Source organism: Muntiacus reevesi, chromosome 4 (assembly GCF_963930625.1).
Source record: "Muntiacus reevesi chromosome 4, mMunRee1.1, whole genome shotgun sequence".
Classification (NCBI taxonomy): domain Eukaryota; kingdom Metazoa; phylum Chordata; class Mammalia; order Artiodactyla; family Cervidae; genus Muntiacus; species Muntiacus reevesi.
In genome coordinates, this window is record NC_089252.1 from 169747724 (window position 1) to 169770631 (window position 22908).

Genomic DNA, 22908 nt, shown 5'->3' on the forward strand with positions numbered 1-22908 from the left:
GGGGTTCGCTGTGTTACCCGGAGCCCACGGGACTGCGTGCCGCGGTCCCAGGCCCTCCGGGGGCAGGCAGCCTGGCGAGGCTCCCCGGGAGCGCCCCATCACCGCCCCCGCGCCTTCCCGGGTCCAGCCCCCCCCACCCCACGCCTACCCCGGCCCGCAGAACAGAGGGGCGCGGCAGCGAGAGTTGCATGTTTTATTTTTATTAAATTAAAAGCTACAGTCTGGCGGCGATTCCAGAAGGGGATGAGGAGGCTCCTTATAGGGGGCAGAGAAGAGCGGGAGAAGGACTGACAGAGACAGAGGCTGGAGAGCAAGGACTAGGCTCCGGACGAAGGGGGAACCGACTCTGAAGAACGCACGCAGCCGGCCCCACGGTGCGCCCTGCGGCGGCCCCTCCCTCTGCACAGAGGTTCAGCGGGGGTGCGGGTGGGAGCTTCCGGAGACCCTCCCTTCCCACCCAGGCCCTTTCTCAGCGGTCCCTGGAACACAGCACGTACCAGAAAAAGCCAAGGGCAATGGAGGGGGCAGGGCGGCTGGGAGTATGTACACGCGGAGGAGGGGAGCAGAGCCCGGGACGGCCCTCTGCCAGCAGGGAGTGGCCCACACGGCACTGGAGCGCGCGGCCGGTGGGGGGCTGGGGGACGGATCGCCCCTCCCTCTGCAGACTCCTTCCCCGTCAGACAGTCCCCGGCAGGAGAGGCCAGGGGGGCAGAGGGAGAGAGAACAGAGGCTTCCGCTGGGTCCTGCTGGAGGGGCTGTCCTTCAGTCATCCGTGATGCCCTTGGCTCTCAGCTCCTCCTGCACCCGGGTCAGGTAGGTGGGGTCCGGGTACCCAAACCTGGGAGCAAAGAGAAGTGAGGGTCAGGCTTACTGAGATTGCCCCCGTGCTCACCCTCATTCTGCTGCCCCATTCTAGCCCCTCCCCACCTTCCTTAAGGTTATCCAAACCCAAGATCACTGAGCCCAATTCTGCAGATTTTTGTAGGTTAAGCTGGGCACATCAGGACCAGGATGATTACAGGACACACTGGGATGGACAAGATGGTTGAATAGTTTGGGGGTGGCCCTCTCCAGTTAGGAGGCTCCCACAGAGAAGGGGTTCCCTCTGTTGGAATGGGGAGAAGGGGTAGAGCCAGGGGAAGGGAAGAAGGAATGTCGCACAGCTGCGGTCCCCCTGTGCAGCTGGTCTTGTGGTGGATGTCGTTCCAAGTGATGACATTCGGTCTCCCTGTGGTCATGGAGGTGCCGATGGTGAAGGTGAGACGCTGGTCAAACGCCTTGCGGAACAGGGTCAGCACCTTGTTGCCCTCGGGGCAGTCCGGGAGGTAGGCCACCCGGGTAGTGCCAGGATACCGAACTCCTGGGTTTGGGTGTTCAGCCTGGGGGAATGGGGAGGCAGAATGAGCAGCTGTGCATCTGAAGGCCCATGGAGGGTCGTGGTGGCCAGCCTTCTGGCTGTGCACCCCCAGCTAATGCTGCTGGGGCAGTGACAGCCTTCCACGAAGGACCAGCTCTAGGGTCTGGGCACCAGAAGCCTGTTTCCAGACAAAATTCTCATCATTCAGAGGTTCTTTCTGCTCTCCCAATCCTGCGAGCAACAAACGTATTCTCGAAAGTGGTGGAAGGTAAGCTGGGTCTTACTCTGCAGACAACTCAGCAGAAATGTGAAGACAGAATCATTTACCTGTCAGCTTTCCCTTCTCCACCTGAAAGCGCTCCCCATGCATCCTCCACTGTCTAACCTGTTCCATTTTTCTGTTCCTCTCTTTCAGAGCTCCCTCATCTTTCTGCAAACCAGAACTGGACATTACCCTTTGCCAAGCAAGAAGATACCTATAGGCTCTTGGCCGCTCCTGTTTTAACCTTTGACTGTCTGTAACAAAGTTTTCTGTCTCATAAACCTGGAATGGAGTTAACACTCCCAGCACTGTTGAGAGGAGGTCAGACTTTTCCCTCTGTGCTGGCCTGCACCTGAGCCGCCATCCTCACAGACTTCACCTCTGCTGACAATAGCTGTCAACATCCAAGTTCATCAAGGAAAGAGAATTCGATTCCTTTCTTTCATACCTGATTTTCATGGGTGCCTTGGGGTCGTGGGGATGGAAAAGCTAGGCTTCAAGGGGGCCTCTTGCTCCAAGGCACTGAGCTGAGCGGGAAGGCATCCCAGGAGACAGACCGCACGACTCTATCACATCTAACAACCACACTCCCCTCACACCCAGCTTTCCTAAATCAGAGGACAATCAGAGCACAAGGAGCCCGGGGAAACCGAAGGGCAAGGGCAGCCGCCCTCTTCTTACCCCCTGGACGCCGGGCGGGAAGACGTACTGGATGACGATGGTACCGTACTTCTCATAGCTGGGCAGCAGGAGCGTGGCGTCCTTAGAGACCAGCATCCGCCCGTTCTGGGGCTGGTTGCCCACCAGCTGCCCATAGAAGCGGCCACACATGGGGCAGGCCTTCTTCACCTGCAGAGCCCGGGTGATGCAGCCCTCGCAGAACGAGTGCCGGCACTTCTCCAGGGTCTTGGCGTTCTGGATCTCTCCCAGACAGATGGGGCAGGTGCTCTCCTGCTCCTCTGCCTCTTCCCGAAGGCGGGGAGGGAGGGGAGGGGGCAGGGCAGGAGGAGGTGGGGGAAGCCCCCGGGCCCCTGGGGGCAGGAGTGGGGCTGCCCGGAGAGGGGGCGGGCCTGGGCGGTGCAGCTCAGGGTGCTCCCCTCCACCCCCCAAAGCCAGGCAGCCCATAAGCTCCCCCTGCCTCTGAGCTTTCTTGAGCTCTTTCTCTGCCTCCTTGAGCAGCCCCTTGAGGGCCTTCCTGGCCAGGTAGAGCCCATTGGGAGGGGCGGGGGGCGGCCCCTGAGGGGAAAGCTGGAGAACATAGATGTCAGAAGTCTCGCCGTCTATGAGAATGGACACGTGGTGCTCCTCCCGAAGCCGGGCCAGCCGGGCGGGGGTCTCCTTGCTCAGGAAGTCCCACACAGGCTTGGAGACGGTCACTTTGTTCTTGCAGGTGCCTCCACAGGCTGCCATTCTGGACAGGACGAACGACACTGCCCCCAGGGTGAAAGGGACTCAGGGTGGGGGGGTCCCCATTTCACAGATACCAGTGCCTCCTCCTGCCCACTCCTTTCCAGCCCTAGATTACCTCCACTCTCTCAGAGCCCAACCCCCAACTCCTCCCCCCAAGTTCGTGTTCCAGTTCCTCCCACCTTCAAACTCCAGCACCCCCTGAAGAGCAAGAAAGCTGCCCTAACTTTATTGTCATCTAAGGTAAGCATCAGTCTTGCTTCTCCTACACTCCTCCCTAGATCACAGAAGCATCCTGGCCCTCCCCAACTCTGGACTGGGTTCTGTAAAAGGAAAGGAGATTTCGACCCCCCTTTTTGCTCACTTTGATCCTGAAGAGCTTAGAATTGGCATGCAGGCGCGCTCTCTGTCCTCACTCCCTACTTGTAGGTTGTGTGACCTGGTGGGTGGAAGGGAAAGGAGTGGAAAACCCCTTCTCCCATTGCCAGGTGCCCCCACCCAGCAGCCCACGAGACAGACAGAGCCTGGGGGTCCATCTCCTGGGAATGGGATTACTAGGAACATGGAATGGAGGAAACTAATTTAAGGGTGAGAGTTGGGGTTTCCATGAAAGGCAGATACCTGGGAAGCCCATGGACGGTGACAGCAGAATTCCCTCTGTCTCCACACTCAGCTCACCAGGACTAGGGGAGGGGGGCGTGGGGGAGGAGGGGTTAGGATGACAAACATTACTGTTTCCCCCACTCAGCCCAGAAGCAAAACAAAAACTCCTCCTTCCATTTCCTCTCCCTGTCTTTTGCAGGATTTCATCCCCAGCCTCTGGCCAAGTTCCTAAAGAAGGAACTTCAACAAGCTAACTTTCCTCTTCCTCAGCTCTGGGGCTCTTAAGAAAGCCTAGGGACACAGATTAGAGAAGTCTGGAAGGGAAAAGCCCACACACAGAAGGTCTGTGTTGCCACCTCCCTCAGATCACAAGGACAAGAATATCTCCTTTGCTCCCCAGCTTCTCGCCCTGCTCCACATTTTGCCAATAATTCCGCTCCTAGTGCTAGGGAGCCTTCCTTGAGTGTTAACCCAGTCCCTTCTGCTGGAGTCTATTTGGAATGCGGACCGAGTGGCAGAAGCCCCTGCAATAACAAAGTTCTCCCTGTCACCTTTTAAACCCAGCGCACGAAGTCCAGGCCTGCCAGCCACCTAGGCTGCATTCCGGGAGGGGTGGAGCTCACGCAGGGGACCCGCTGGAGCACCCTGGTGTTGCCCACCACCCCCTCCCTGCACCCGGTCTTGCTGTGTTCAGGTACAGAGCCATCCCTACAACACCTCCAAATGCGGCCCAAATAGAAGGGCCGTTCGTGTGACCTCCATTCCCTGACTGATCCAAAAGGGAGCCGCTCTCCGCTCGTGCCTCCTTCCCAGTCCCCTCAAGGCCAGATGCACCTCAAGATTCAGAAAGCCTCGGCTCGCACCCAGGTGGAACACCCCCTCCCCATCAGAGAGAGGCCAGGACCTAGGTGTCCTTTGCTCCGAGTCCTGCTGGCAGAGGGAAGGGAGGCGGGGCCGCAGCTCTGGCTGGGTCCGATTCCTCTGGGGCACCCCCGGCCGGACACGGGGCCAGTCCCGCCCGCCCGAGAGAGGCCGGCGACAAGGGCGGCCGGGAAGGGCCGGGGTCCCTGGGGGCGTCAACGGGGGCATCAACGGACGCACCCCCTCCCCCCACGACCTCCTGCCAGACGCGACCCGGAACCAGCTCCCGCACCCCGGCTCGGCAGAGCCCCCGCAGCCCCGCCGCGGGGTGGGGATGCATGTCGCCGGATCGCGGGGCCCAGAACCCCCAGTGGAGGCCCAGGCCGGAGGGCAGCAGACAAGAGGGCCGGCGGGGCCGGGCCGGGCCCCGGCGCCGCGCGCAGGACAGCGAGGAGGGGGCGCCGGGGAGGCGGGCGGGCGCGCGGGGCCGCGAGCAGGGCCCGGGGGGCGCGCGGCGGGTGCGGGGGGCGCCGGGCTCACCTACCTCCCGTCAGCGCCGCCATTGCCGGTCACATGACTGAGGCTGTTGCTGGGATGACGGTCTGGGCCTTGGCAACAAGGGCGGGGTGGGGGGAGACCCCGGGAAGGGGGGGGTTGCAGGGGTGCAGGCCGAGGAAGAGGGGAGCAGGACGGCACCCCTCCCCGCCCAGGCGGCAGTCACCGGCTCCTCCGACCCGCTTCCATCCGCACGCCCCTGCCTTCCGCCCCGAAGCAGAGATGGAGGCGCCGTCCCCGTCCTCGGAGGCGGGGGTGGTGTCGTGGAGCCCAGGGCGGGAGGTAAATCCCTTGAAGACGCTACCCTTCCCGCTTTCCCCTCCGGAGAGGGGCCCTCCCCCTGTTCTTCGCCCGCCAGCTGCGTAGCAGCTTCTGGAAGCTGGTGGCAGATGGGTGGGTGAGGAGTGTCGGTTTAGGTAGGTGGGGAAGAGGGGGCAATTTCTCTGTGATCCTTTTTCTAGAAAGGCCTTTGAGGAATAGGAGGTTGGAAGAAGAGTCATAGTAAAAAGCACTGGTTCTAAAAAATAAATCCAGGACTAAGACGGTTCCCTTCTTTATTGCTAGCCTTTCCCTAGATTGTTACCCTCTGTCAAACCTGTGTTCACATGGGTGTTGATCTGATTTTTCTCTTTACACTGAGGCTGGGGCAGAATGAGAAGTGAATACATTTTGTCCAAAAAAAAAAATGCCTTGGAGTGATGGTATCAAGTCTATGGTTGAAATAGAGTTAAAAACTCACAAAGGGGTGGGGGGAGCCCTCTTCTGCTTCCCACATCAGAGCCAGCAGACTCCGCCCCCAGTCCAACTCACTTCCCTGGGGCCACATCAAGCCAGGTTTCTCCAAGGGTCAGAACTCCTTGGCCAAACAGCACTGGATGGACCTCTCAGACTGGCCACCGCCTCTGCTGATCCACGCCCTTTCTTCACTCTCTCTCCAGGCTGGATGGCTGGTCACTTCCTTCTTTCCTTTCCCAGGACCCTGATGTACTCTTCCTGTCCCCCACACAAAGGCCATCTTTCCCAGGAAGCTGGGGAAACACTGGGCTCCCTCTTTAGCTCCTGTGTGCTCGGTGCTGTTAAGACTCGCTCACCTTTAGCGACGTGAGTGTGATCTAGCCCAGAACCCTGGGGAAAGTGTGTGTGTGGGGGGGAGGGTCATATCACCTCAATTGGCCCTGCCCCCCACCCCCCCAGAGCTGACTCTTGCAAAACTGGGGAATGTCTTCCATTCCCATGCACACTCCTAGCCACCTTTTAAGCTCATAGCCATCTATATTGAAACCCACATCTTTAGGGACCCAACACCTTAAAGATCAGAGTTCTTTACTTGGTTGCTGCACCCCTAAGCCCAGGCTTCCAAAAAAGAGGAGTGGGGGAGAAAAAAAGGAATTTCTGTGAAGGAATCTGAATTCAATAATTTATTTTCCTTATAGTGACAGCAATGGGAGTAAATACATGAGATCTATTAATAAAACAAAAAAAGATGAAAAACAGAAGCAACAAATGAAAACCATAATGCTTATGATACATCAGCCAGAAATGGGTCAGAAAACCCATTTCTCAAGAACAAAGTTGCTGGTGTCATGGAGTTTTATTGCATTCAACAAGGGAAAGGTAGACAGTGGAATGAAAAGCATCCATGAGGCTCCTGACAGGAAAATTTTATAGGGGCTCCAATCCTCAACTGAGGACTCCTCTTGTTACTTGCTTTGGAGCAGAAGATGGAGGGGCAGGAGGAATTCTTTATGACCTCATGACTTCTTGTGAGACAGATCAGTCCAGTCAGATACAGAGCAGAGTCTTTGTATCCCTACAGGCCACCTGCTGGGGCCCCATCTTCGTGTTCCAGAGAAATGCAGGAGCCCCAGGGGAGACGCAGGATCACAAGAATGGCTGCCTGAGCCCCAGAGGCATTGCGGGGAAGCGAACTATCCCAGCTCATCAGGGTCCACCGCATTCTGAGACATCATGCATCAGCTCGACTCTTTGGAGGGGGCTGGGTGACTGAGTTACGGCTCTGACTCCTCTCTGGGGGTGGAGAGTGGAGATGACAAAGAGGGCCATCTGTCCCCTGGGAGACACAGTAGCAGTTAAGATGGACAGAAAAGAACAAAATAACAAATCCAACTGGGAAAAGGGTTTGAGAAGGGGCAGGGGAGGAAGCGTGCTAGGGGCACACTTCCAAGGAGCAGAGGCAGCCCCGCCATGTGAGACTCCCGTTCTCTTGAGATGACCAGGGTTAACCCAAGTAGAGGTATTCCCTTCTGCTGGGACTCAAACCTCCGGGATGGCTAGACATGAAGAAAGGAAATTTAACACAGGGAGTGAACCTTACACCCTTGGCTCATCCGTCCAGCCTCCAGAACTGACCACACCCCCACTGAAGGGTTCCAGCCCAGGAGGGATGTGAGGTCCTGGGGAAGAGCAGCAGCAGTCAAACAGCTTCACCCAGGATTCAACACTGTGGCCATCTCTAGTGGGGGCAGGTGGAGTGAGGGAAGAGACCTCCAATTCCCTAAAGAATCACAGGAGTCCTCATAGGTCCCACCTCCACGAGCTGCCAGCCCACCAACCACTCTCCACCCCAGCTCGGTAAGACTGGCCCTATCCCAATGTATGTGTGCATGCTGGCACCCACATCTGTAGTGTCTTGAAAATCTTCCATCCCAGGGCCTACTAGGAAGGAAGCATGCCACAACGAGTTCTATAAAGTTATCAGCAAAATTCAGATACTCTTAGTTCATCCCACACAGCAAAGTGCATCGAGTTAAGTTGCTTGAGCCAGGTCCATTTGTCCAGTCAGGTCTTGAAGATGGCCAACAACCCCCTTCCCCCAGCTCCTCCTCTGTTATGGAAACAACAGGACATTTTACAAAGATCAAGGCACTTGGGAGAGAGTCAACAGTAAACACTCTAATGAAGCAAGCCGACTTGGTGGGGAAGGGAAAGAGGGAAGGGAGAGAAGGGAAGGAAGGGGAGGGAAAACAATGCATCGGTGTGTCTGAGGGCCAGGAAGGGCCTACTCAACAAGATGGAGTTATTTGGATGGAAGGAGCCTGTAGCCTGAAGTTAGCAGAAGAGGAAGAGAAGTTAGTGGCCAGAACATCCACAATTCCCCCATGCCTCTCAGACCCCCACCACCTGAAACACAGAGCAGCAGTCACCATGAAGTCAGGCAGTCTCTTAGGCAAAGATGTTGGTAATAAAATCCAGGAACCGCTTAGCATACTGCTCAGGATGGACGGTAGAGATCTCTGCCCCCGCCTGTGACAGGAAGGTGTGGAACAGGGTGTCAGCGCCCGCAGCCCGCCCCGCTCCCTGCCCTCCCCTCCTCCCCGCTCCCTCCTCCACACCCAGCCCTCCATCCTTCTGCCACGCCACTGCTCGGGCACAAGAGGCTCTTGAATAGTCAAGACAGGAAAGGAAAGGCTTCAGGGAGCCCTCACCCCATGCTTGACAGTTTTGGCTGCATGAGCTGCTTTCTTCTTGGCATCATACTGCGTCAGGATGTCAATAAGGCCCATGAAATACACCTCCTTCTGAGGCGCCCCTGGGGAGAGAGGCCAGCGATGAACACCAAGTACAGTCCCAATTCCCTCCCCCCAGGAACCATCAGATTCTTCTGAAAAGCTAACCGGCCTCTCCAGCCACCACCCTGGTCTCTGTCCCCCAGGGACTACCCTCCCTGCCCTTTAAATTTCCAGGCTCTCTCACCCTCAGCACTCCGGATGGCGTAGACATCGATGAAGGATTCAAACTCTCCAGGGCCCAGGGGCCGGTGGGAATGGATGTAGCCGCCGATACCCTCAGGGGAGGTGCCATAGGAGCCCACCGGAGCGGGAGGTCCCGTGAGGCCACAGTCGCCATCCCCCTCTGACTCCTCCTCCCGCACTGGCCCGTCCTCCTCTGGCTCAGAGCCCCGAATGATGTCGTGGATGCCCAGAAGAAGGCTGTAGTCCATGATCTTCAGCTGCACTAGGAACTGAAGACCCCACCGGCAGGTCAGAAGCCCCAGATGGCTCTCTCCATTCCCATGTACCACTCTTATACCTCCCTCTCTGAATATCCAGGGCCCTCCTGGGGAACGGAGGTGTAAAAACGGAGGGCTGGGAGCATACCACTGCTCTGTATTGCCTAAATGTCCTGGCATCGCAGATCACTGTGTTTTAAAGAACTCTTTTATGATCATTCTTTCAGTTCATACCAGTCACCCCCTCCAAAGGTCACCTCTAGATTTTCATGAAAGTGAAAGTGCTCAGTCGTGTCCAACTCTTTGGGACCACATGGACTATACAGCCCATGGAATTCTCCAGGCCAGAACACTGGAGTGGGTAGCCAGTTCCCTTCTCCAGGCGGTCTTCCCAACCCAGAGATTGAACCCAGGTCTCCCACATTGCAGGCGGATTCTTTACCAGCTGAGCCACAAGGGAAGCCCAAGAATACTGGAGTGGGTAGCCTATCCCTTCTCCAGCAGATCTTCCTGACCCAGGAATCAAACCGGGGTCTCCTGCGTGCAGGCGGATTCTTTACCAACTGAGTTATCAGGGAAGCCAAAATCCCCTACAGGCAGAGAGCCCCAAGGGAAGGGGATGAGTTCCCTCATACTGTAAATGGACAGCTGACGGCGGGGAGGGGGAGCAAAAAAGAGAAGCAAAGTCATTTCCCAGAGCACCCCAATCATCACCTCCACATCTCTCTTTAGCTTCTCTAGAAAGACTTTCTTCTCCTCTTCGCCAATATAAACTTTCTGGTTCTTGTTGAGAAAGTCCATATCCTTAAGGGTGGGCAGTTCCTTAACCTGAGAACAGGTAAAGCGACAGCTTGGGAATGCAGGCCTCCCGACCACCTCAGCCAGTGAAGCCTGCTCTATGTAGGGCTGTCTCTCGCTCTGGGGCCCCGAGGGGAGAGGGTTACCGCCCCGCTCACCTGACTTTACTGGGAGGCTGCCCAGAGTCTGTTCTTACCTCCAGTACTGCCCCCAGCCTCAGTCACTGCAGCCGTATCCCAAATCACACCCCACTCCTTTCTGCCTAGGGTTTTCAGTTCACACTCCATTCTGACTTTTCTTTCTTCTTCTTAAGCAAAGACAGCTGGTTTGAATGAAAGCTCAGGATGGGAGTGGTTGGTGAGCAGTTTGCTCGTGAAGTCTGGCATTTTCACCCATTCCCAAACCCAAGACAGTGACAAGAAGGCCCTTCCCACTGCCCCTTCCAAAAAGCCCCTGGATCAGGAAAAGTCTACATATCTCTTCTTTTTTGATGGTCTAAGAATTAATATCCAAGGACCCCTACCTCCCTATCCTAAGAAGATCCCTTTCACCTGCCCTCCCTCACCCCTCACACCCTGTCATCTAGAATTATATCACCTTCTCCTTATCGCTGGCTTCCCGGGACACTAGGGAGCCCTGTGGAGAGATCCAAAGACCAAGTCAGCAGAAGGGGTAAAGGCAGAGTCGGAACCTACCTCCTAAGCCAAGTCCTCAAAGCCCAGCCTTCGTCCTCTAGCACGCGGCACGCAGCGCCCTCCCCGGCCGCCCCGCCGCGCCCCGCGGGCGCCTCTCCCGACCTTGAGGTCGTATTTCCTGTGCACGGGCAGGCGGTGGCTGAACATGTTGCGCATCACCAGCATGTAGCTGTCCTCGCTGTCCACGCTCACGCGGTACATCCCCAGGAACTGGGGCAGCAGCGTGCTGCCGTGGCACTTCACGACGTACTGGGGTGGGAGGCAGGGAGGAAGCGGGAGGGGAACAGCTCAGGGGCGGGCGTCACAGGCTCCTGCTCCCCAGAGAGCCTGAGACTCCACGCGAACAGGCTGGAGAGGGTCAGGGTGGTGAGGGGCTTTCTGAAGGTGCCCCAGGCTGTCCATGCAGCTTCTGAATCCTCATTTCCTCTGGTTTATCCCAGATGTTTGATCTCTCTTAAAGCGCCTTCTTTGACCTTTATCATCCTTTGAGATGGGGAAGGTAGGTGTTGTTATCCTCGTTTTGACCCTCTTTATTCATTGAACCAGGAACGGAAATTACATCAACAGAATGATTTTACCTAGGCTGATATTTCTTGGTGGGCTAGATTCCCACAGTAAAACCGTTTGCATGAGAGCCTCTAATTTGGATTCCTAAGAAAACCCCCTTTTCAGTGCTCCCGTCTCTCAGGGTTGCTGCCTTTCTTTTCAGAGCCAGCCTTCTCAGAGCATTAGTCAGCTATCAGTCCACTTTCTCTCATTCATACCTCTAACCAATGAAATCAGATTATACTCTCATTTCTCCTCTGAAATTTCTCTACTCTTCACTGCCTCAAATCCCTCAGCTGCCAACTCAAACAGGCATCTTGTCATTGTCGTATCTCAACTGGCTGGTACTTGACGCTACTGACCAGCCTGAGCTCCCATCACACCACTCCTCTCTGTCCTCAAGTCCTGTGTGGAATGAAGTAGGGCGTAAATCATTAAGAGCATCCGACAGCTCCAGCCAAGAAGACCCAAATGTGGTGCTGGCCCTTGGGGCTTCAGCCTCAGCCTCACTGGTCACATGAGGGTAGGAGCTCTCTAGATCTGTCCCCTGGCAGGAACTTCTGGGGCACAGCTGGGGACTGAGGCCTGGCGGGAAGAGGAAAAAACCACCACAACAGAGCCTCTGGGCAGCAGTGACCATGTGGCCTTGCTTGGTCCCCATCTCCCCTCCTTTTTTCCTTCCTTGGGGTCATGGTTGTGGGTTTAGAGAGCCTGGGTAGTCTAGTCACTGGGAGGAGCAGAAGAAAAGGTTTTTGCTCCTTTAAACCTGATGGGGGAGGCAATTTGTATTTGGAAAATGCTCTATTCTTGGGGACTGCCTATACTTGGAAGATTTCTTAAATCTTAGTATCCTATTCTCAACCTCCAACGTGTATTGATAAATTATTTGTCTGTATTTTTTTTCCACTAGTCTGTATTTTTTAAACCTTAAAACTTTTTTTATGTGCATTTCACGTCAACTTTTTTGTATGTATCAAAAACAACAAATCTGGCCTCACATCACAGTGTACCTTGGAGAGGAGCATTCTGTTATTTTTACAAAGCGGGAGTTAGTGGAGCTGTTGAATTAAACTTGGCAATCACATTAAAAAAAAAAAAAAGGCATCCCTTAGTCTCTTTTATGGATTCTTTACTTGCCCAAGGTTCTGTCCTCAACCTTCTTTTCATTTCACTCTACATTTCCATAATCTTATCTATATTCATGGTGATAAGTACCATCTACTCACCTGTAGCTCTGAAATCTAGACTAGAAAGAAATCTAAAATTAGAAAGAGATCTGATTCTTTCTCCCGAACTCCATACCCCAACCACTCACAGGACATCTGTATCCGGATGAACTGTGGAAATCAGAAACTCAACATGCCTAAATCACAACTGTCTTCCTCCAGAGACCTGCTTCTTTTCCTGCTTCCCAACTGGGCACCCAGGAATTCGGAGCCCCTTTGCCTTAATTCCTGCAATTCTCCCAAAGGTCTTCCTTTCCACCTTCACTACCATCACCCCTCGAGGCTCATGTCATCTCTCACCTGGACTGTGTAACACCTCGTCACTGGTATCACCACTCTCAGTACTTCCCCTCTACAATCCATTCAAAATTTTGCCACAGGGCTATTTCTAAATGACATATACATCACTCCCCTGCAAATCACCTTTCAGGAAAAAGCCCAAACTCTCTGTGTGGCTTAGAAAGCCCTTGCCGCCTCGCTCCTGCCTAAGTGTCCTTCCACAATACCTTATCCTGGTCACAGTGAATCCCTTGCAGTTCCGCAACATCGAGCCCGCTCATGGCTCTGTGCCTTTACAAGTGCTGGCTTCCTTTGCCTAGAGTGCTCTCTTCCACCATGCCCAGTGCCTGGTCCCCACGAGCATGCGTGAATGCGCTCCCAGGATACTCCCTCTGAAAACTCTCCTGGAGCACCTCTTGCCCCAGATGAGCTGGGATGCTCTTCCTCTGCCCACCCAGAGCACTCCCTACATTCCTCCACTGCCTGCACACAGCCTGCTGTGTTAACTGATGCTAGCTTACCAGTCTCTGCCATTAGAACAAGAGATGCTCAACGGCCAGGGCCATTTCATTCACCTTTTTCTTTACTGTCTGACATAGGACCTAATAACAATAGACATGGGTTAGCTGTTGAATAACCAAAAACTCTTTTAGAATCTTTCATTTATTCCTTGCTCACTGATTTTGGTAAGATTTTCCTTCAGTAAAAAGATATTCAGGTATTTTTTATTCCCAAAATATTCCAGAAACTTCATATGCCAAATTCATCTGCTCAGGCAGAATAGCTTCCCTAATCTCACTTACGGCTGGTTATGATCATGGCTTCTTCCCTCCAATTTATCCCAATGGTACACTCATCGTGGTTTTCTCCCCAGACTGCATTTATTCCTGATAGTACATCTGATGTTGGCACTTCATCTAATTCTGACTTAGTCTAAAACTTATACTTTGCTATTCACGTACCCTTTATGTATCTATTTAGATTAGAAGCATCAAATGAGAAGGAACATGTCTAAACTCTCATTTAATCAAACACAAATAGGTATGCGAAGGCTCTCTTTTTGAAATGCCTTGTTTTTCAAAAACATGATGTTGAGTGCTATAGGGAGGAAGAGGGATAGGAAGTCTCCTAAGTGCTCTGAAGCTGAGTTATGGGTAGGGAGGGGAAGGGAAGAGTGGGCTGAGAGAGGTCTGACCTGGTGGTAGTTGGACAGGTTGCTATGCATGTCAGCAATATCCTCACTGGATACTTCTTTGATGACCAGAGTCCGATCATAGGAGATAAGGAAGCGACCATCACTGCCTTCACTTTCGGTTGGGGGACTTCGGGTAAGGGATACCTGGGGACACAGAGAGACTAGGAGCTCTTTTCCCCCCCCGTTTACATATGGATGCATAGGACAGTGGTCAACTGAACACATCCACAAGTAGATAAAACCTTGGCATAAGAGGATGAAAAAGGGTTCTAAATCTAGTGTCCATACATAGACTGAATGAAATGAGCAGCAAAGTTTTTAAGGCATCTACATTTCTCCCCAAGGACAGGCTTTATACCTTCCTTCAGATTTTTGAAGGCGCCTGACCACAGGATAGTAATGACCACAGAAAGGTGAAGAACACCTGTGAAGCTCCTCATTCCTCCAAACACGACTGCCCCAAGGCGTCCCCTTGTTAGGGAGAAAGACCTGCCCTTTCCCCAAAATGGACACTCACCAGGTAATCCTGGTCATCAATACCAAACCGATCACGAAGGTTCCTGAAGACTTGGGGACAGTACTCCTTGAACTTGAAATGACTGGGCAGATTTTCCCTGCAATAGGGGTTTTCAAGATAGGAAAACAAAGTAACAATGTTATCTTACATTTATAAAGGGCTTGACAGTTTATAAAACACCTTCACACATATTACCTTATTTGATTCTCATAGAACCCATGTGAGGTCTTTTATTAAGCGTGTTATTCCCGTTTTATAGAAAGGGAGACTGGCTTAGGGTGGCGGAGTGACCTGCTTAAACCACATGACTGGTAAGTGGCTTAAGTAGAGCCAGGATCTGCTGCCCATCCAAACAGCAGCATTTCCCAAATCTCAAGCAAGTCAGAGACATCCTTAAATCAGCAATAGGTTTTGAATGGCATCTTCTGAAATTAGGAGGGTTTATGGGACTCAGGTATTTCTTTCAGGGAGTACGTCTCAGAAGCTAATGGTAATGGCAACTAAATGTATTTACCCTGTGGAATTTTCAGGCTAGAGGAGAGGCAAACTAGTACACATAGACAAGTGTGTAGGGAACACTGGAAATTATTTTAGTGGTTTCTTTACAAAAATACTGAATTTCTGCATTGGGAAGAAGTTTAAGCAATATAGTAACAACTTGTAAGTTGCCTTCTAAATCTAAAACCTTCAACTCATTCAACCTTAACTCTTAAAATGATCTCTTCTCTTTTCTAGGAAGGTTGACAAGAGCAGAGCAGGGATTCCCACATACCTGTGGAAAAGGTGATTGTTGACCTTGATCTTGGAGCTAGCCTTAAAGTCATCTGGCAGCAGCATCACCGGGGGAGGCACCTGGCTGAGCTCATTGATCTGATAAGTCAGAATAAGAATGGGAAGGCAGTGAGGAGGGGTGTGGAGAGCTACTTATACTGTGTCTGGGAAAGAGTCAGGAAAGGGTCACTGGAAGGACTGCTGCTGAAGCTGAAGCTCCAGCCAGTATTTTGGTCATCTGATGTAAACAGAGGACTCATTGGAAAAGTCCCCGATGCTGGGAAAGACTGAGGGCAGAGGGAGAAAAGGGCGTCTGGGGATTAGATGGCTAGATGGCATCACCGATGCAATGAACATGAACATGGGCAAACTGGGAGATGGCGGACACGCTGCAGTCCATGAGGAGATGATGGACAGCGAGGCCTGGCGTGCTGCAGTCCGTGAGGTCGCAGAGTTGGACGCAAGTGGGAGACCAGACAACCACCACCTCCTTCCTTTAGATACCCTGGTAACGCACATGCCTGACAAAGGTGCGTATGTGCTGTCTTTACTGCCCAAAGAGGCCTGCAGCGAGCAACCCTCACACACGGCCCCTCACACCACCGCCCCCGTGGAACTTCATGCTCACAACAGCCATTTTATATTAGGCAAACTCTGTAAGCAACTCTGGATTATTTTTAAAGCTGTGAGAAATCTAGAAAAAAAAAAAACCCTCAGCCGACTCAAGACATTCAAGACAAACAGTTCCATGCTCCGCTGGAAACAAAACAAAAGATGTTTTCAAAGTACAGACAGTTAATGGGACTCTGAGGGGTCAACAGCAGCAAGAATGAAATGCCCATATCCTTAAGGAGGCATCTTCTTACAAACAGGATCTGTTCTTCCAGATCACTCTGCCCCAGTTCTTGGAGTAGGTCCCCACCTGCCTGCATGTAAGGTAAGGGAAAAACAGCTGATTTCCGAGGGAATGCGGGCAGGCAGAGGATATGAGCTCGTTTGTTCACCAAAGTCAAGCCAACGCACAGCCCAAAGCATGCAAGCGCCACATGCTCTCCTCAGCCCCAAGAATCAGCAGTCTGCTAATTCAGGGTGGAAAGGGGCTCCTGGACCAAGAATGCTCAGCTGTGCCTTCTCCCCAGTGACTGACACGGGTGCCGCAGTATCTTTCGCACACGCTCACTAGTCCGCTTACCACTTGGCTCTAACCGCTGGTTTATGTGAGCTCCCCACCCGGCTGTGAGCCCCAAAGGACCAGTTCTCGTCATCTACATCTTTCAAGTGATTAGCACAAAGTCTGGCACACAGTGGTCCCCAAGTGTTTATTAACCAAATAAATGGATGCCTTGCCTTTTCTTACTTGATCATGCGACAGAAATTCAGTCTAACCTAAATCCCATACACTGCCATGAAAAACCAGCTCATCTCATTCTCAGTAGAAAAAGAGGACAGAACATATTCCTCCAGAAAAAAAAGAAAAAGAAGCCACTAGAGATTTCCAGCCTAAAATTCAGCTATAGTTCTTCATGGCCCCCTCCTCGCCACCTGCTGTTGAGGCTGACTCATCACTAGGACATATGTTCAAGGAATGTCTCCATTCCAGACCCTTTAAGTAAATGTGTGCTGGCTGGAGGTGGGGTGTTGGGACTAAAGTAGACATACCTAGGGAAGCTGAGCGGGTCTTCTGCGTAATTTCCCCAATCTTTACCAGAAAAAAACACTCCTTCTCAAACTTCCCGAAGGGATGGATGGATGAGTCACAAGAGAGGAAGCCCTACTTCCATGAGCCTCGCCCATACCAAGTGGCATAGACTGAATACTCTCCGATAAGACATTATCACCCAGGGACCTGGGGACCACAAATGCAAAAGGGAGCTGACAGAGTCCATACAACTTCCTAAGCCCCAAACTAAGAACGACAAAAACTGTATTCTTCCCCATTCCATTCCATCTCTGCAACACTATATGATGGCTATAATACAACACTCCGTATGACTAGAATGTTTCAAGGAAATTGAATTTTTTAAATTCTGCCTGTCACATTCAAGATCGCTGCACTCCTCCCACTCCAGCAATGAGAGAAGGGAGGGCAATGGCTGTGCTTTCTTCACTTGAGGTATCTTCAGGAGCCAGAGATGCACTGGCCTCTCCGGTCTCCTCCTGATTCCCAGGCCCACGGTCTAAGCAGCTCCCTGACTCTAAAGTTCACCACCATAATGTCCCCATGACCAGAACTCCTGAGCCAACTCTTCATTCAAAGATGACCCTCAGTTACACCAGGTACCATTGGTCCAGCCAGCAACAGCGTGCAGGTGAGACCAGAGGCTTAGACACATTAAGTGCTGAGTGAGAGCAACCACTGCGTTCAGGGCAGCGGAGCCTCTCTGGAACGCTGTGCCTCTGGAAGGGAAAGGGACATGCAGGATTAGAAGATCCAGGAAGCCTGGCGCTTCCCCTCAGAGCCAAGGTTCCAAAGTCAAGGGAGGCGGCTGGGAAGCAAGGTGCAAAGGAGAGTAAACAAAAGAGCTATTTCCCTTCAAACAGTTCCTCTTCCCGCTGCCCTTGCACACGCACCCTCTCACGGGGACCCCAGCGCCAGCAACCTATTGCAGTCACTCCCCTAAAGTCCTTCCAGACGGAGCCAGGTCCCGGCCGGCTCCGTGGCCGGGGGCTGCAGCTGGAACTGACCGGGAGGAGGCAGGGAGCTGGGTTTCAGGCGAAGAAGGAAACACAGTGGAGGAGTAAAGGGCGGAGGAAGGGACAAAGCCTGCGCTAAAAAAGAAAGAAAACGCTTTACAGCACGAAGGCAGGCTGGGAGACACCCGAGGGTGGGCGGGCCGGGCCCGGGGCCGCCCGCTGCAGAAGCGGCGGCCTGCGGACGGCACGCCCGGAGGAGCCGAGCGGCGGGGGCGGGCCGCGGCGGGCCGGGACGGGGGCTCACCGAGTGGGCTACGCCCCAGAGGAACACGCCCACCAGCGGGTCGGCCGCCCGGAACACCTTCACCTTCTGCTGCACGAAGTGCTTCTTCTTGGTTTTGGAGGCGAAGCCGAAGCCCGCGCCGGGGGCCGATGTCGCCGCCGCTCCAGCGGCCGGCGGGACCGAGGGGGCCGCCATAGCCTCCCGGAGCCCGGCCGAGGGGAGCCGGAGCCGTCTGGCCGCGGGTGCCCGGCCCCGGAAGCGGCGCTCACCTGCGCCGCCGCCACGTGACCGGAGGCCGGCGCGCGGCCGGCTTGGCTCCGCCCCTGCCGGCCGGCCGCGCCCGACGCCTGCGCGGTGGTGGGCTCACCTGCGGCCGGAGGCGCGCGGAAGCTCCTCCCCGAGCGCCGCGAGCGGCCCGCGAGGCCCCGACCGGGCATCGGGCCTTGGGGTTGCCGCTGGGGCCGGAGCGGTTTAAGCCTGTGGTCGAGGCTTCGGAGCTGTGAAGTGGCCGCTTTGCAGTCTTGCCCGGTTTCTAGGCATAGCCTCCCGGCGGAGGCGAACCTGGAAGCGTTCCTTTACGAAGCAGCAAATGCCTTAAGTGGGGTTTGTGCTTTTAGAAAGACGGCTCAGGCACCGTTCTGGAGGGCGCCCAGGGTACTGCAAAAGTCTGGGCGCGAGGGGAGCAGCTGAAACAGTGACTGTTGCGACGGAAAGAAGCGGGTGGGTCTAGAGCTTCGGGTTGACGTTAGTGCGCGAAAGGCAGAGGCCAATGCCGGGACCCTGGCGTAGACCAGCCTGGGGGAGGCTCGCGGGGGAAGCCTGAGAAGGGGCGGCCGGGGAAATGAGAAGGGTGAGGAGGGCAGGCTCCCGGAAGCCGAGGGAGCTGAGCTTCCAGGAGGAGGGCGTGGAAAGCGGCGTCCAGAGTCCTGGAGAGGCAACGCAGGACAAAGGGGAAGTACTCCGCCTCCCCCCGCTGACTTGGCAACTAGGGGCTTCTTTTTTCCTTCTTAGTAGGCTGTGTTGTGTAGCATGAGGAATCTCAGGTCGCAGAAGGGGAAGTGAACACATGCTCTCTAAAGTAGAAATGCAGAGTCTTAACCACTGGACTATCAGGGGAGCCCCACAACTAGTAACTTTGGGAAAGCACTTTCAGCAGAACAAGAGCCCGATCAGGATGTGCCGAGGGATCAAGAGGAAGTGAGAAAGAGGGGAGGGAAAGCTTAAGGCTTCTTCAGGAAATCTGGTCATGAGAAAACCTGGCAGGGAGTGTCTTACAGAGAAACACATGGTAAAACACACTTTTTAGGGATACCTTGCCAAGGAGAAGAGACAAAATCGTTAAAACAGAAGCTAACATAAAAAACGAAACAGAACTGCCATGTGACCCAGCAATCCCACTCCTGGGCATACACACTGAGGAAACCAGATCTGAAAGAGATACGTGCAGCCCAATGGTCATCGCAGCACTGTTTATAATAGCCAGGACATGGAAGCAACCTAGATGCCCATCAGCAGACGAATGGATAAGGAAGCTGTGCTGCATATACACCACGGAATATTACTCAGCCGTTAAAAAGAATTCATTTGAATCAGTTCTAATGAGATGGATGAAACTGGAGCCCATTATACAGAGTGAAGTAAGCCACAAAGATAAAGACCAATACAGTATACTAATGCATATATATGGAATTTAGAAAGATGGTAACAATAACCCTATATGCAAAACAGAAAAAGAGACACAGAAGTACAGAACAGACTTTTGGACTCTGTGGGAGAAGGCGAGGGTGGGATGAGCTGAGAGAATAGCGTTCAAACATGTATATTATCAAGTGTGAAACAGATCACCAGCCCAGGTTGGATGCATGAGACAAGTGCTCAGGGCTGGTGCTCTGGGATGACCCAGAGGGATGTGGGGGATCGGGATGGGGAATACATGTAAATCCATGACTGACTCATGTCAATGTATGGCAAAAACCACTACAATATTGTAAAGTAATTAGCCTCCAGCTAATAAAAATAATTGGAAAAAAGGAAACAAACAAACAGAAGCTAACAAAGAAGATGCAAACTCCCCAAGACTGCATCGCTTTTAGTTTCTCTATCAAGTCTATGTAAAGTACCTCAAGAAAGAAAATCTAGAAGGGCCTTGACTTAGTCCAGAGAAGGGAGATTTCTCACATGTCAGAAAGTAGAAACAAAAGGGATCTGTGTAGATAGAAGTGTGTAGGGGTGTGTGTTGGGGGGTGGCGAATGAAGAATATCACACTCCATCACCTTAATTTACTTAACGCTTTAAAACAGACAAAGTTATTGCCTAAGAGGCGAGTAAGAAGGGATTTAGGAAGGGAGAGTTTAGACCAGTTGCTCTGGGAAGCAGGAGAGAAAACAGCGGAGATACACAGAAGGAATGTTAAGCCAGCGCCAAGGCCGGTGAGCGCTGTGGCTCTCTGCTTTTCACGGCCCCAGTGTTCTAGTTGTGGGGTTTTCTCTGTTCATCGCAGAGGCTTTGAGTGAGAGCAGAGAGCACAGGAGGGCTGTGCCCTGGAGTGGGGAGTCAGAAGGGGGACTGTGGTGAACAATCCTGGGCCCCGAGAATTGAGCTCTTGGCAGGGGAGGGATGGAACTGATGCTGGGGCTGACGGTGGTCTGTGGGAGAACAAGGAAGAAAACAGGATCCCATTGTTATTAAGAATTACAGACAACCTGGACAGGTGTCCACCAACATTGAATGGTTGAATAAATTATAGGGTAAGTTTGTGGAAAAAATACATGTATATTTTTTACTGAGGGAAGTATGTATATTGACATGAAAAAATCTCTAGGATATATTGTCAAGTGGGGGCGGAGGGGAAACCTGCATGCAACTCTGTGGGAAAACACCTGGAAGACTGTCATAATGTCCTACAGTGTCATAATGCCATCACCTGCAGGAAAGGGAGGGAGACTGGGGAGGCATAAAGATTCACAACACTGGAGAGTCATCACTGAGTTTATTTTATTTTAAAGATATCTATGTACATCAAGTAAATACACACGGGGGTCGGTGCGGTTTGGTTTGTCGTCCACGCTGGCATGCAACATTTTGGCAGAAGTGAGTGAGCAGGCCAGGTGCCCCAAGTGGAGACCCTGGCTCTCTGAAAGGAAGGGGGCGAGGGGGCGAGGGGAGGGGAAGGAGGAGGACGGCCGAGGAAGGCTTTGTGTGTTCCTTATTTACGTAAGTGAATTCTATTTCCCTTACATCTCGCTCAAGAGAAGGCTGCTCCCTCTGTCACCTCTCTCCTCATCTGCCCGACACAGAATCATTTCGTGGCAAGAGCACGTAAACCCACTGGCGCCTCGGGGGCCCTGCGGGCCGGTATGCGCACAAGCCTCCGGGTACACAGCAATCTTCCTTCCTCCTCACCGGGGTCTGGAGACGGCGTGGCTCGCTGACCCCACTCTCTCCCTCTTTGCTTGGGGCAGGGGAGCCAGATTACATCCCTTTCCTCTGAGCAGTGGTTTTCAAACTACTCTACAGGAACCCTCGGGGTCTCTTAGCATCGTTCAAGGGCTCCTCAACTAATGAACCATTTTCCATCAAACAGTAGAAATGCAAAATGCCCAGCTCTGCGTCACTTCTAGTTACTCTTTATATCAGGGTTCTATTATGAGATTGGTTCTGAAAAACATTTGAATATCACCGCCTTGGATTTATTCCATACCCCTCTGGTATATATTTTTTCCCTGCATTTCTCTTTAGTTGCTGAAAGGCCCAACAGGCGACGGGAGAAGGGACTTCTTCCCTTGACGGAGTCACGGGCCACACAGCCTGTGTTTACCAGCTGACACTCACACTGAGCTTTCTTTCCTGGCTAAGAAACTAGGTGATGGGTGGCCTGCTACCCTGTTCTTCTGTCCCAGATAAGACAGGCCATCTGGACTCGTCCTTGATTTGGACTGGCTTGTGACCTCCACTCTGCACCCCTGCAGTCACCTGGAAAGCCCCCTTAGCACCATGTGGTAGGAAAGGATATGAAGACCAAACCACAGTCCTGTCAGTTACATGGGAGCAGGGGAGGCCCCCCATGTCCCGGGTCCAGCCCTGGGGCTCCTCCACCTCTGGAAAAGTTGCCCCGCTCCTTTCTTTAAAGTGCACTTAATGCCTGAGGAGGGCATTATAGAAGGAATTCTTTGAAAAAAAAAATTTTAATGTATATCATCAGGGAAAAGTCAGGCTCCAGTCTGAAAGGAAGGCATTTCGAGACAGCTATTTTGCCAGTGAACTGGAAGCCCCCACACCAAAGGTGGAGACATGGAAGAACATGCAGCCCAATATGGGACAGAGAAAGGAATCCAGCTCATCACTGTGGCAAAAAACACTTAGTAATTTTCCAGCCTGTTTACCCCCAAAGCCAAAGAAGCAACCCTACTGCTTCTGCTTGGCTAGAACTATCCCTGTGGACAGGTGAGCAACCATCTGACAGACTGTTGGGAAGAGGTTGGCCTCCTTAACTTTGCAAAATCATTTTAAGCAGCTTTGGCTTCTAGTCAGGAGCTCTGGGATAGAGAATGCCAATAGGAGTTTCACGGAGAAAGGGAAGTGGTCCCTTGAGCAGTCCATGTTCTTGGTTTTCTAGGAGGAATAGGAAGGAGGCAAAAGGCAGACTTCAAGGGGCAGAGGTGCACACCCAGAACCCCTCGGTTCAGGTGAGCGGTGTCTGAAGAAAATTCTCTGTATAGTTCAAGCAGTCCTTCCATTTTATCCTCCTCTGTGCTAAATGTGGAAGAGGAGGGAAGAAGAGGCTATTTCTGTATCTTGTGATGCTAAGACATTCTTCTGCTTAAGGCTTCGTGTGCATGCGTGTGCGCGTGTGTGTGTTTGTGAAGGATCACAGCCCTCTAGCGCCCATTTTCCTTTTTTTAATCATCTCCATGACTAACACCACTCAGTGTGAGAGACGCATATATGA

General features: G+C 53.0%; 2 protein-coding genes across 5 annotated transcripts; both read right to left on the reverse strand.

Moving 5' to 3' along the window:
- Positions 1-179: 179 nt before the first annotated feature.
- DTX3 (deltex E3 ubiquitin ligase 3) lies at positions 180-5334 on the reverse strand. 3 transcript variants are annotated; one of them, XM_065934773.1, is made up of 7 exons: positions 5035-5334; positions 4464-4556; positions 3648-3709; positions 3391-3465; positions 2301-3030; positions 1162-1379; positions 180-838 (listed from the first exon to the last, which is right to left on the reverse strand). In XM_065934773.1, the coding sequence occupies exons 4-7, from the start codon at positions 3417-3419 to the stop codon at positions 763-765; spliced, it is 1053 nt and encodes a 350-aa protein (XP_065790845.1). In that variant the 5' UTR covers positions 3420-3465; positions 3648-3709; positions 4464-4556; positions 5035-5334; the 3' UTR covers positions 180-762. The 3 variants fall into 3 exon arrangements, with proteins under 3 accessions (XP_065790845.1, XP_065790846.1, XP_065790844.1); XM_065934774.1 differs by having other exon boundaries at positions 2301-3049; positions 5035-5326; XM_065934772.1 differs by lacking the exon at positions 4464-4556 and having other exon boundaries at positions 5035-5333.
- Positions 5335-6448: 1114 nt separating this feature from the next.
- Positions 6449-18246, reverse strand: PIP4K2C (phosphatidylinositol-5-phosphate 4-kinase type 2 gamma). Of its 2 annotated transcripts, XM_065934776.1 has the most exons (11): positions 17981-18246; positions 15044-15141; positions 14272-14368; positions 13755-13898; positions 10611-10757; positions 10411-10449; positions 9730-9843; positions 8760-9027; positions 8492-8595; positions 8210-8309; positions 6449-7890 (listed from the first exon to the last, which is right to left on the reverse strand). In XM_065934776.1, the coding sequence occupies exons 1-10, from the start codon at positions 18152-18154 to the stop codon at positions 8229-8231; spliced, it is 1266 nt and encodes a 421-aa protein (XP_065790848.1). In that variant the 5' UTR covers positions 18155-18246; the 3' UTR covers positions 6449-7890; positions 8210-8228. The 2 variants fall into 2 exon arrangements, with proteins under 2 accessions (XP_065790848.1, XP_065790847.1); XM_065934775.1 differs by having other exon boundaries at positions 6449-8309; positions 17981-18245.
- Between the last annotated feature and the right edge of the window lie 4662 nt (positions 18247-22908).

Coding starts and splice junctions, on each gene's coding strand:
- DTX3 (XM_065934773.1), bottom strand. CDS start 3,419: ATGCCAATTCTAAGCTCTTCAGGATCAAA. Junction 3,031..3,390: donor CTAAGCTCTTCAGGATCAAA/GTGAGCAAAAAG, acceptor CGTCCTGTCCAG/AATGGCAGCCTGTGGAGGCA. Junction 839..1,161: donor TGCACAGGGGGACCGCAGCT/GTGCGACATTCC, acceptor CTTTGCTCCCAG/GTTTGGGTACCCGGACCCCA.
- PIP4K2C (XM_065934776.1), bottom strand. CDS start 18,154: ATGGCGGCCCCCTCGGTCCCGCCGGCCGCTGGAGCGGCGGCGACATCG. Junction 9,028..9,729: donor AGCTAAAGAGAGATGTGGAG/GTGATGATTGGG, acceptor TGGGGTCTTCAG/TTCCTAGTGCAGCTGAAGAT. Junction 8,596..8,759: donor CGCCATCCGGAGTGCTGAGG/GTGAGAGAGCCT, acceptor CTCTCTCCCCAG/GGGCGCCTCAGAAGGAGGTG.